This window comes from Giraffa tippelskirchi, chromosome 9, assembly GCF_054371585.1.
Source record: "Giraffa tippelskirchi isolate mGirTip1 chromosome 9, T2T-mGirTip1v1.2.pri, whole genome shotgun sequence".
Lineage (NCBI taxonomy): Eukaryota > Metazoa > Chordata > Mammalia > Artiodactyla > Giraffidae > Giraffa > Giraffa tippelskirchi.
The window spans coordinates 106,059,821-106,072,314 of NC_137283.1; the positions used below are offsets into that span (position 1 = coordinate 106,059,821).

The 12,494-nt window shown below is 32.2% G+C and overlaps 1 protein-coding gene across 2 annotated transcripts in view; it reads left to right on the plus strand.

Moving 5' to 3' along the window:
* Positions 1 to 12,494, plus strand: part of REV3L (REV3 like, DNA directed polymerase zeta catalytic subunit) — a 176,311-nt gene that overhangs the window by 81,425 nt on the left and 82,392 nt on the right. Inside the window, exons 7-11 of one of the 2 annotated variants that reach the window (XM_081530576.1) lie at positions 558 to 662; positions 1,653 to 1,737; positions 1,822 to 1,973; positions 9,279 to 9,398; positions 12,049 to 12,286. In XM_081530576.1, coding sequence (XP_081386702.1) covers positions 558 to 662; positions 1,653 to 1,737; positions 1,822 to 1,973; positions 9,279 to 9,398; positions 12,049 to 12,286 — 700 coding nt within the window. The remainder of the gene's footprint in view (positions 1 to 557; positions 663 to 1,652; positions 1,738 to 1,821; positions 1,974 to 9,278; positions 9,399 to 12,048; positions 12,287 to 12,494) is intronic. The other variant, XM_081530577.1, reaches the window with a different exon arrangement.

A 12,494-nucleotide genomic window follows, 5' to 3' on the forward strand; every position in this document is an offset into this window, starting at 1 on the left:
ACAGTTGTTCTTAATATATATTTTTATTTTTAAAAATCCATGACCAAAGAATGGAAAAAGTATGGAAGAAAACATCACTAGGGAAGTGAAATTAGTTAAAGAAAGATGCAAAATATTATGAAGATTTTTTCCCTGTACCCCTGATGAGATAGTCATTTTTTCATTTATGCTTCATTCATATGAGTTTGTTTGTATAGATATAAACCTAAAGTAAGTGTGACACTAAATAAATAAATTAGCCATTAGGAAAGAATTTACCATATTCTGCCTTCTAATTTTTTGATTTCAGATTATGTACCAGGGAGGGGACTTTTGGGTCTGTTGACTATCATCAGATGTTTGAATCGTATTCAAACGTTTATGGAACTAGTAAGGAAACTAAAAAGGGAGTAATATAGTAAATGTAGGTTGGGATAATTTGTTTTATTATACAGAGTAGGTAATTGTTTTTCTTAAAGGCAACAATTTATTTTTTTTTAAAGTATGGAGTTCTCTTTTTTTAAGCAAGTATATTTCACTTTGACCCTTGTCTTATTGAAATATTATTGTGCTTATAGCTCAAATTGGTGGAAACCCTGGTCTACAGTCCATATGGGAAGATGAAAAGCAACGGCGAAGAAATAGAAATGAAACTTCTCAAATTAGTCAACCTGAATCACAAGGTACAAGCCTAATAATACTCTGATGATATTTTTTTAACTGGATATTTTAATGAAAAACTACAAGCCATTGAATTTTTACCTTGACATTAGATTTTGCTTTTCAAACTACATTTAAATTTTTTACATATTTTTCTTCATATTCTCATTATTCTTCACATCCAAAGTGTCACTTATTGTCTATTATAAGAAATTGACATCTTCATTGGCCTTGGTTTTCATTCGACCCTTTTCTCCTTTTTCATTCTCTAGGATGTTTTAACCTTGGCATTTCCAAATGAGCTATAGAATACTTATAGAAGAGCATGAATCCCAACTTAGAAACACTGTTTAGTTCATTAAGCTTTGAACATGTAACCCATGAAATTCTATCCCCAAATTATTTCTCTGGGTATATAATAAATTCTGACTTTGATTACCTGTACATCTCTGAAGAAAATACTCATTTGATTTTTTGCTAAATTTTGGTACATTCAAAAAGAATTGGAAGAAATTTTTTAAATGCCATGGATACAACAAATTGTTAAATAAAGGTAAAAGAATAGAAGACAATTTAAAAGGCAAATGTATTTGAAATACAGTAGTAAGCCTATACTGAAGTCCAATTAAAATTTGGGTTATAATCTCATGGACACTAAAAATCCTCTGATAAATTTTGAATGCCTTTTATGTGTTTTAAAATAGAAATATTTTATAAAGGGAAAATTTCTGGATTCATGGTGTATGATAACATTTTTAGATAGAAAATAATGTTTTTCTGTTTTATATTTAATTTATAGAACTTAATCTTGAAATGACTTTTAAGTGCTTAATTTTATAGCTTCAGTAACAACTATTTCTTTTTTGTTTGATTTATAATGGGACTATTTTTAGGTGGTGTTATATGTGTCAAATATAGGAAATTGCTACCACTTTAAAAGCTATTCTAAGAAAAAGGAAACTATTTCATTCATTTGCTGTCTACATTTTTTAATGAACTTTTAAAATTCAAAGATCACAGGTTTGTGCCAGCAACAGAAAGTGAAAAAAAATTTCAGAAGAGACTTCAGGAAATTCTCAAAGAGAACAATTTCTCTGTGTAAGTGGTTATTTATTATAGATCTCAGAACTAATTTTATTGCTTTGTTATGTAGTTTGTTATAAAGGATATGTTTTAATTAAGCAGAACATTATCAGGATCTGTGGACTACAGCGATGGATCCCAGGAGTTCTCTGCTGAATTAACATTGCACTCTGAGGTTCTGTCTCCTGAAATTCTTCCGTGTACACCAGCTAATATGGTAGAAGTCCACAAAGATGCAGAGTTGAGCAAAGGTGAGGTTTTCCTGCAAGCATACAGAAAATACCAAGATATCCATGTATCTAGCACTGAGATATTAGTATTTAGTTGAGTTAGCTCATTTTTTTCCTAAGAACTAAACATCATTGATGTAGCAAAAACCTCTCTCTCATTCCTTTACCTTTTCTTAATCTCTAGAGGTAAGCATCATTCTAAAGTTGATACAAACTGTTAAACCAGGTATGATTTTATATGTTCTTACATAGGTATGTCCACAACAAATACTATTGTTTTAGGTTTTAAATTTTACATAAATGGTGTCCTACTTAGCATAGGTTAAGCAACTTGCATTTTTCATTCAACATTATATTTTTTAGCAATTTGAGGTATAATTTACAAATGACATAAAATTCACTCAAGTGTGTAATCCAGTGATTTATGATAAATTTGCAGATTTGTACTAACATCCATAATTCAATTTTAAAACAGTTCCTTCACCTCAAAAGACTCCAACCCTAAGTAACCACTAATCTACTTTCTTGTCTCTCAAGATTTATCTTTTTTGGGTAAATCATGTAAATGAAATCATAAAATATGTGATCTTTTGTACTTTTTTACTTAGCATAATGTTTTTAGTTTTTTCCATACTGTAGATATCTATCAGTATTTCATTCCATGTTATCACCTAATAGTATTGCCCTGTACTGATATATTTTATTGATTCATTCATTAGTTGATGAGTATTTGAGTTCTTTTCACTTTTTGGGCCCTTAAGAATAATGCTGTTCTGAACGTTTATGTCTTTGTGTGGATATATATTTTCATTTTTCTTGAGTGGATACCAAGGAAGAGAATTGCTGGGTCATTTGATAAATTTGTGTTTAACTTTTAATAAACAGCCAAACTGTTTTCCTAGGTGACTGCACTGTTTTACATTCCCATCAGCAGTATATGAGGGTTCCAGAGACCTTACTTTCTCACTAACACTTGTTATTATCTGTCTTTTTTATATAGCCATCCTAGTATGTGTGAAATGGCTTCTCATTATGGCTTAATTATAATTTCCCTCATTAATAATGATGTTGAGTATCTTTTGTGTCAGCAGTAATAATTTTGAAATCTATTCTTGTTCTTACATGTTTGTAGGTCACTCATTTTAGCTGCTGATTAGCATTCTTTTGTAAGACTAAACAAGTTTATCTGATTCTCTACAACTCTTAGATGGTTTTCACTTTTGCACTGTGGTTAGCAGTGTCACATCTGTCACCTTGTGGCCATGTGCAGGAGTTCCTCTACAGAAGACATATAAAAGTATAATTTGCCAACTCTTAGGGTGTATGTATTATTAAACTCTACCTTAGATAGCATCTATTCTATCAGGGTTTCTGCAATGCAGTTAGCTTTTACATGGTTGGTAGTTAAGAGTGTAATGAAAGTTTTACTCAGAAGTTATATTGTTTATGCATACAATTTTTCTAGGCAGGGGAGTCAGAATAGCAGAAGTAGAATTACCAACTTACAGTAGGAAAGGAAAAGCCCTCTTTTCACTGCTGCATGGGCAGTAGAGGCACTGTTGACTGTATTAAACAGCAGCTAGAAATGAGCACCTACATCCACCTAGGGCTTCCTTCTTCCCTGAGAGTTGCATCCTAGCATTGTGCCCTCTGTGACTCAGAGCAAGTTACACCCTCTCTCAGGTACTTTAATGGCAGCCTTTTGGATCAGAGCTCTATTTTGATTTGCTTTGTCTTAGCATCTGCTAGCCCCATCCTAATCAAAATGTACCCAGAATTTCCATACTGCTATTTCCTGTGCATTTTTAATATCTACTATGACAGCATCCAGCCACACTGAGCTGCCTGCCTGACTGAGCAGTTTATTTCCTCGGGTACCAATTACTGATTTTGTTAGTATTCGCGTTACAGAGTTGCATAAATTTTGTCTTACCGCTTAATTTTCCTTATAAGCTCCATTTTAGTACTCAGTTTTTCAGATTTTGAGGTATGTTAACAATAAAACTATCACATTTTATTACAAAATTGCTCTATGAAATGATTATACCTAAGTTTATATTCCCACAGAATGTTAGAGCTTTTACTTCCCTACATCCTCAACAATATTTGATAGTGTGAGATGCAAAAATTTTTTGCCATTCTCATTCTTCAGAATATGAATCCCTTTAGTTTAATCTGCATTTCCTGATTACTGATATTTATAAGCATTTGGGTGTTTCTATCTGAGAATAGCTTATTCATGTTCTTTGCTCATTTTCTATTGCATCTATCGTTTTCTTACTAATGTGTAGAAATTCCTGTATTTTCTAGATATCAAGCCCTTGTTAGTTATATTTATTGTAGAGATATTTTCTCCTTATCTAGACTTGAACTTTATTTTTAGTCTTTTTTCCCCATTTTCTTCCCTTTTTTAAAAAGAGTGTTTTATATGTCTTTTTAGCATTATATTTAACAATTTTTTTCCTTCACTGTTTGGTTTTTGTGCCTGACTTACAAGTAATTTTCTATCCCACTGTAATGAAAATTTTCATCCTTAAGGTTTATGTGTGCTTACAGTTAGTTTTCCACATGTAGGTCTTCAATTCATCCTACATTTTACTTGTGTACATAGTAAGGATCTTACTGTATCTGTTTTTTCTAGGTATAAAGAACTAGTGGTTCCAAAACATTGAAAAAAATTTGTTTTCACTGAATTCCCCAACCTCACTTGTGTTCTCCCATGTTAATATCATACTGTTGTAATTACTGTTGCTTTGTAAGTATAGATATATATCAGGGGCAAATCTCTGAATAGCTTCAAAATTGTCTTAGTGACTCTTGGATCTTTTAAAAAGCTCTCCCATGTTAATTATAAGATCAAATTGTCTTGTTTCTGAAAAGAACTTTGTTGAGATTTTATTGGAAATTTATTGAATTTATAGACCAATTTAGGAATATTTTAAATCTTTCTATATACCAAATTATCTCATTTATGAGCATCATATATTTCTCAGTTTATTTGGTCTTCTTCCTTGTCTTTCCCTGGTGGCTCAGATGGTAAAGCTTCTGCCTTCAGTGTGGGAGACCCGGGTTTGATCCCTAGGTTGGGAAGATCCCCTGGAGAAGCAAATGGCAACCCACTCCAGTACTCTTGCCTAGAAAATTCCATGGATGGAGGAGCCTGGTGGGCTGCAGTCCATGGGGTCGCAAAGAGTCGGACACAACTGAGCGACTTCACTTTCACTTGTCTTTCAGTAAAGCTTTGTGGGTTTTTTTGTAAAAGTATTTAATATTTTTTGTTAGATATACACCAGGTGCCTCATAATTGTTGCTGTTGTAAATTTATCTTTCAAAAATTACATCTTTTAATTGCTGATATTAGGATCTTCACTGACCTTGTATGTCAGTCTTATATCCAACAACTTTTATTATTGTTGATAATTTATATCTGTTTCATTGGATTTTCTGTGTAGAGTCATTATCAGAAAATAATTATTACTTCCCTTCCCATCCTTATACTTTTTTAATGTTTTAATGCACTACTTAAGAACTCTTCAATAATGTTAAGTAGAAATCATAAAAGCGTTTTTCCTGGCTTTAAAGGGAATGTTTTTGTATTTCACCATTAATTATGAAATTTACTACAGGATATTATTGGTAGATAAATTTTAATCAGTTTATAAATAGCAATTAAGTCTTCTATTTCTTGCTTGCTAAGGAAAATTTGAGTTTTTAAAAGCAAGAGTGGATATTAAGTTTTACCAAATTTTTCTTTCTGAATTTATTGACATAATCAGTTTTTCTCTTTTACTCTGTTAATATGGTAGTTACATTAATAACATATCTAATGTTAAATTATGCTTGTACTCCTGAAACAAATCCTTGTTTGTCATAATGTGTGTGTTTTTTTAAGCATTGCTCTATTCACTTTGATAATAATTTTGTTTAGGGTTTTTTTTTTTCCTTCCAGGAATTGAGAAGCATCCATACTTTAACCCCATTAAATGCATTGTAGAGCTTTTCTTGTTTTTCACCTCTCCTTTCAAGAATTTTTATTGAATTGATATAATCTATTTTTAGAGATTTGATACATCTCATCTGTAAAACTGTTCAGACTTACACAAGTTTTTTGTGGCTTGATTTTTATGTGGGGGTGATGGTAGTAAGGGCTTCCCTTGTGGCTCAGATGGTAAAGAATCTGCCTGCAATGCATCAGACCCAGGTTTAATCCCTGGGTCAGGTACATCTCCTGGAGAGGGAATGGCTACACTCCTGTATTCTTGCCTGGAGAATTCCATGGACAGAGGAGCCTGGAGTCCATGGGGGAAATAAAGGGTGTGGATTTTAAACTATTAATTCATCTTCCTTAATTGTTACAGGTTTACTCAGGTTTTCTCTTTGTTTGAATCAGAGTTTATATCAAATTTTTCCTAAGAAACTATCCATTTAATCTGAGTTTTCCATATTTTTGGTATAAAGTTGCTCATAATGTTCCTTTAATATGTCTCTTTTACCTTTGGCACTTCCCCTTTTATTTCTCATGTAATTTATTTACTCTTTCTCTCTTTTGTTGTGATCGTTCTTGCCAGTCTTATCTATTTTGTAATTAGTTTTAAAACCTGCTTTGTTTTCACTGATCACAGTTTTTGGGGTTGTGTTTTTTTTTTTTGCTTTGGGATGACCTGTTCATTGGAAGGTCTGATGTTGAAGCTGAAACTCCAATACTTTGGCCATCTGATGTGAAGAGCTGACTCATTGGAAAAGACCCTGATGCTGGGAAAGATTGAGGGCAGGAGGAGAAGGGGACGACAGAGGATGAGATGGTTGGATGGCATCACCGACTCAATGGACATGAGTTTGGGTGGGCTCCGGGAGTTGGTGTTGGACAGGGATGCCTGGCATGCGGCAGTCCATGGGGTCGCAAAGAGTCGGACACGACTGAGCAACTGAACTGAACTGAACTTACCTGTTGTTTTGTAGTTTTCTTCTTTGTTCTTTCATCTTGATTAAACACTCTAGCTATGTCCTGGGATGTTTTAAAAACATTTCTTCCTGGAGCTTCTAACTCTTTCTTTAAAAACTGTTGAAAACATTTATTTTCAAGTCTGAATATCAGAAGCAGAAAAATAGAATCCGTGTGGGGAACAGAGTGGTCCAGGTGGGGAACAGAGTGGTCCATGTGGGGAAACGTATGTGGGTTTATTTCTGAGCTGTGTATTCTGTTTTAATAATCCATATGTCTGTTTTTGTGCCAATATCAGGCTGTTTTGATTACTGTAGTTTTGTAATATTGCCTGAAGTCTGGGACAGTTATACCTCCTGCTTTTTTTTTTTTTTTCCTTCAGGATTGCTTTGGCAATTCTGGATCTTTTAGGAGTTCAGAATTTATATCCAAAGTATAAATTTTAGGCTTATTCTAGTTCTGAGAAAAAGTCATGGGTATTTTGATAGGTATTGCATTAAATATATTGATTGCTTTGGGCAGCATGGCCATTTTAACAGATTTAATTTTTGTTATCCAAGAGTATGGAATATCTTGCCATTTCTTTAAGTTTTCTTCAGTTTCCTTTATTAATGTTTTATAGTTTTCAGCATATAAATCTTTCACCTCCTTGGTGAGGTTTATTCCTAAATATTTTCCTTTTTAATGTGATTTTAAAAGGGACATTCGTTTACGTTCCCTTTCTGATATTTTACTGTTAGTGTAAAGAAATGCAAGCAGTTTCTGTATGTTAATCTTGTATCCTCCAACCTTGCTGTATTTGTTTATCAGTTCTTGCAGTTTGTGTGTAGAGTCTAGGGTTTTCTATATATCGTGTCATACCATCTACCTTTAATGACAGTTTTACCTCTTCCTACCAATTTGAATACCTTCTCTTTTTCTGGTCTGATTGGTGTTGCTAGAACTTCCAATACTGTGTTGAAGGGAAGTGAGAGTCAGCATCCTTGTCTTGTTCCAAATTTTAGGTGGAAGGCTTTCAACTTTTCACCATTGAGTATTATATTGGCTGTGTTTGTGTCATAGATAGCTTTTAGTATGTAAAGCTATGTTTCCTCTATACTCACTTTTATAAGGGTTTTAATCATGAAAGGATGTTGAATTTTATCAGATACTATTTTCTGCACCTATTGAGATGATCATATGGTTATTATCTTTTCTTCTGTTGATGTGGTAGATCACATCGATTGATTTATGTATGTTGCAACATCCTTTTGATGCTGGGATGAATCTTAATTGTTCATGGTATATGATCTTTTTTATGTGTTGTTGGATTCCGTTTTCTAATATTTTGTTGAACATTTTTATATCTATATTCATCAAAGATATTGCCCATAATTTTTGTTTTTTTTTTTGAGTATCTTTGTCTGGTTTTGGTATTAGGGTAGTGGTGGCTTCATAGCCTATCCTTGAAGTGTTCCTTCCTCTTTAGTCTTCTGGAAGAGTTTGAGAAAAATTAGTATAAGTTGTTCTTTGTATGGTTGGTAGAATTTGCCTGTGAAACCATCTGGTTCTGGACTTTTGTTTGTAAGGAGTTTTTTGTGTTTTTTTTTTAATTACAGATTCTGTTTCACTTCTAGTGATTGGTTGGTCTGTTCAAGATCTATTTCTTCTAGATTCAGTTTTGGAGAGCTATATGTTTCTACAAAGTTATCCATTTCTTCTAGATTGTCTAATTGTTCATAGTATTGTCTTACTTTTTTTGTATTTCTGTGGTATCAGTTGTGATTTCTCCTCTTTGATTTCTTATTTGGATCTTCTCTCTTTTTTTCTTGGTGAGCCTGGCCAGAGGTTTGTCAATTTTGTTTACACTTTCAAAGAACTAGCTGTTAGTTTCATTAATTTTTTTTTCTAGTTTTTTTGAATCTCTCTTTATTTATTCCCTCCCTGATCTTTCTTACCTCCTTCCTTCTGCTGACTTTAGGTTTTGTTTGTTCTTCTTTTTCCAGTTCTTTTAGGTGGTGGATTAGATTGCTTATTTCAACATTTTTTTTTTTCTTGAGGAAGGCCTATATCACTATGAACTTCCCTCTAAGAACTTGTTTTACAGATTTGAATGTACAGTGACTTTATCAAGGTAATATAACTGTACAAACTAAGTAGTTGATTTAGTGAAGAGATTGTAAATGTTTAGTGATCACAGTTTCAGGATTTTTTTTTTCTGTGTGACTGGTTAGATTTCCTGTGGCTTTCATTAAGTTTATTATGTTTTTATTTCACATATATCACTAACACTTCAAAATTTTAAATAGCTTTACATTGTAGTGTTTCCTAATTTACACAAATTGTAAGCAATTTCAGATTTAGGTCATTTACTTTAATGTTTTTGTATTCTTTGTCCTCTTAAGGTCACACTAGACCCAAAGTGGAGGAAGCTCTTATTAATGAAGAAGCAATTTTGAACCTCATGGAAAACAGTCAGACTTTTCAGCCTTTGACCCAAAGACTGAGTGAGTCACCAATTTTCTGTAAGTAACAATTCTATCATAAATTTTCAGTATGTAAATCAACAAAAGTGCATATATCAGGTAGTATTTTTTCTTTCATTTGAAGAGGTTAAAGTTGCATGTTGAATAAATTCTTACTCAGTATAAGAATGAAATCTTGCATTAAGAGAAGTGTAGTTTCTTTTTTTGTTTTTCATACAGCTTTTTCTGTTACAGTTGGGAAAGAAAATAATTCTCTTTTTCTTCACTTTGGTTGGAAGAGAACTATATTGCTTTAAGGGGAAATGTGTTTATTTTGAATTAAAATTCTTCAAAGTTAAGTACATTAATAAAATACCATGATTTATTCTTTCTTAATAAGTCTCAGAAATTTGCCTGGACAACACCTTTCAAGCCATTAATTCTTGACTAGTGTAGGACATAACAGTTATTTCTGAGTATCTTTACATTTCCATAAATGCACTTTCATTAATATCATAAGCCATTTACTAGATTTCATTTCAATAATTTAGTCTAAATTACTGATATCTTTTTCAGAAATGTTTTTAAATTTTCATTGCAAAAAGTGAAATACATTGAACTTCCTGCATCTTGTTTGCTTTGTATAGTGATTTTATGTTTCTTGCTCACTTTGTTTTTCCATTCTTACTGTATCAAATGAGGTATAGCATCAAATGTGATCCTACCCCTCCACAGTATCCTCTCTCTGTTATTTACATTTTCATTTGAGTGGTAGGTTAATTGAATGACTAGGGACAGTATCCAAATTATTGTACACAATCATGTTTCAAGAACATTTCATATGGAGGTAGGTAACTTTTTTCTTTTTTAAATGAATGACGTGACATACATAGAAAGAAATGATCCAAAGACCACATCTAAAAATTAATTTGAAGTTTGTAATGTAAAATGTTTATTTCTCTGAGTAAACAAATATGTTATATGCCTAAATTATATTTTAGTTATAAAAAGACAGTTAAAGAAATTGAAAAAGAGAGAGGTATATTCTTATTTCATCATACTAAGTGAATAAAATGTATCACCAGGTGATGTAATTTCACTTGTCTAAAGTTGCAAAAAATACAGTCTCAATGTTAGTCAGAGATTTGAGTCAAATATATATAAACCATTTGCTAATGTTAATTTTTTTAAAAGTATGAGTCAGGAAAAATAAACTGCAATTCTAGGTTTAAGGAATGGATTTTTGCCAAAATAGCCTCTATAAGCAAATATCTTCAATTTTGCCTTATATTTGGTAGCATGATTGAACTAGTTTCTTTGTTGTCAACAAAGAAAACCTGAAACTTAATATAGTCCCCATTTACTAAACTATTATATTTTATAGAGAAAAAGGTTGTGTACTAGATTAGAACAGCCTCCTTCTTTACGATATTTTTTTTAGATAATAACTTTTAATGGGATATAATTCACATATTGTAAAACTAACCTTCTAACTTGTACAGTTTAGTGGTTTTCAGCATTTTGTGTAGTTATGCAATCATTTTCACTATCTGATTACAGATTTTTATCACTCTAAAAACGAAACCCCATACTCATTTGTAGTCCCTTCTCTCCTTTCCCTCCTCTCAGCCTCTGGTAACCTCTAATCTGTTTTCTCTTTTGCTAGATTTACCTGTATTGGGCATTTCATATAAATGGAATCATATAACCTTTTGTTTCTTTATTCTTTTCTCTTAGCATAATGTTTTTAATGTATATATGTTTTCATGTTGAGGTATATATCAGTGCTACATTTCTTTTTACTGAATAATGTTGCATCATATGGATATAAACCATATTTCATTTCTCTGTCCTTCAGTTGATGGATATTTGAGTTGTTTCCACTTTTTTGGCTATTGTGAGTAATGTTGCTATGATTATTCATGTATAGGTGTTCATGTGGACACATGTTTTCACTTCTTTTGGGTATATACCTAGGAATGGAATTACTGTGTCTTAACTCTATGTTTAACGTTTTAATAAACTGCCAAACCTTTTCCCCCAGAGCAACTGCACCATTGTACAGTTTGACCAGCAGTATATGAGGGCTCCAATTTTTTCACGTATTGTCAACACTTGTTATTATCTGTTTTTGATTTTAGCAAACCTAGTGCATATGATGTGATATCTCAGTGGTGGTCTTCAGGAAGTAATGCTATTAATCACTTTTAAAGCTCTCCTGTGTTTTTCAATTACAGGTTTTTTTTGGTTATCCTATGAGCTAAATAAACCTCAAATGAGGGATAAGGTGTTCACATGTTTCACTTAGCATTAATTCATATACTTATTATATATTTTATATTTATTATGATCATTTGTGATTATATTTCGTTTAGTGCTCCTTAGCCTTACTTATGCAGTAAGAGCTTGAGTAGCTTGTTAACATGCAAATTCCTGAGCCTTGCCTCAGAAATTCTAGTTCAATAGATGTGAGATGGTGTCTTAAGAATTTTCTTCTTAATAAGGACACAAAATCATTCTAGTACAGGTGGTCCAAGGGTCACACTTTGATGGATGAACTATATCAATACATAAATCTCTGTACCAGCTGTATTCTTTCAGCATGTGCCAGCATATATGATTCTTATTGTTTTATATATAATTGATCTGAATTATTGAATTATTTAGAAAATTTAAGTTATTTGTTGGTGATGCTTTACTTGTTTTATAGTGGACAGTAGTCCTGATGAGGCTCTGGTACATCTTCTTGCTGGTTTGGAAAATGACGGATATCACAGGGGAAGAAATAGGATGCCATCACTGTGTCGTTCCTTTGGAAACAGTAAAAATCCTCAAAATAGCGATGATGAAGAAAATGAACCACAGATTGAAAAAGAAGAAATGGAGCTTAGTTTGGTAATGTCTCAGAGATGGGACAGCAATATTGAAGAAAATTGTACCAAAAAGAGGTAACTTTTTAGTTATTTCAGTTTCTTTAATAACTTTCAGTCATTATCAGTATTCTTTAATCAGAAATTCTTACTATTATTCATAATAAAAAGCACCTTATAAACTAAATTGACTTAAATCTCTTTTAAATAGTGCTTTGTTTCTAGTGTGGAATAAACTTCATAATCCAAGTGAAATGAAATTTTGGTACATTTAAAAAAATTAAAC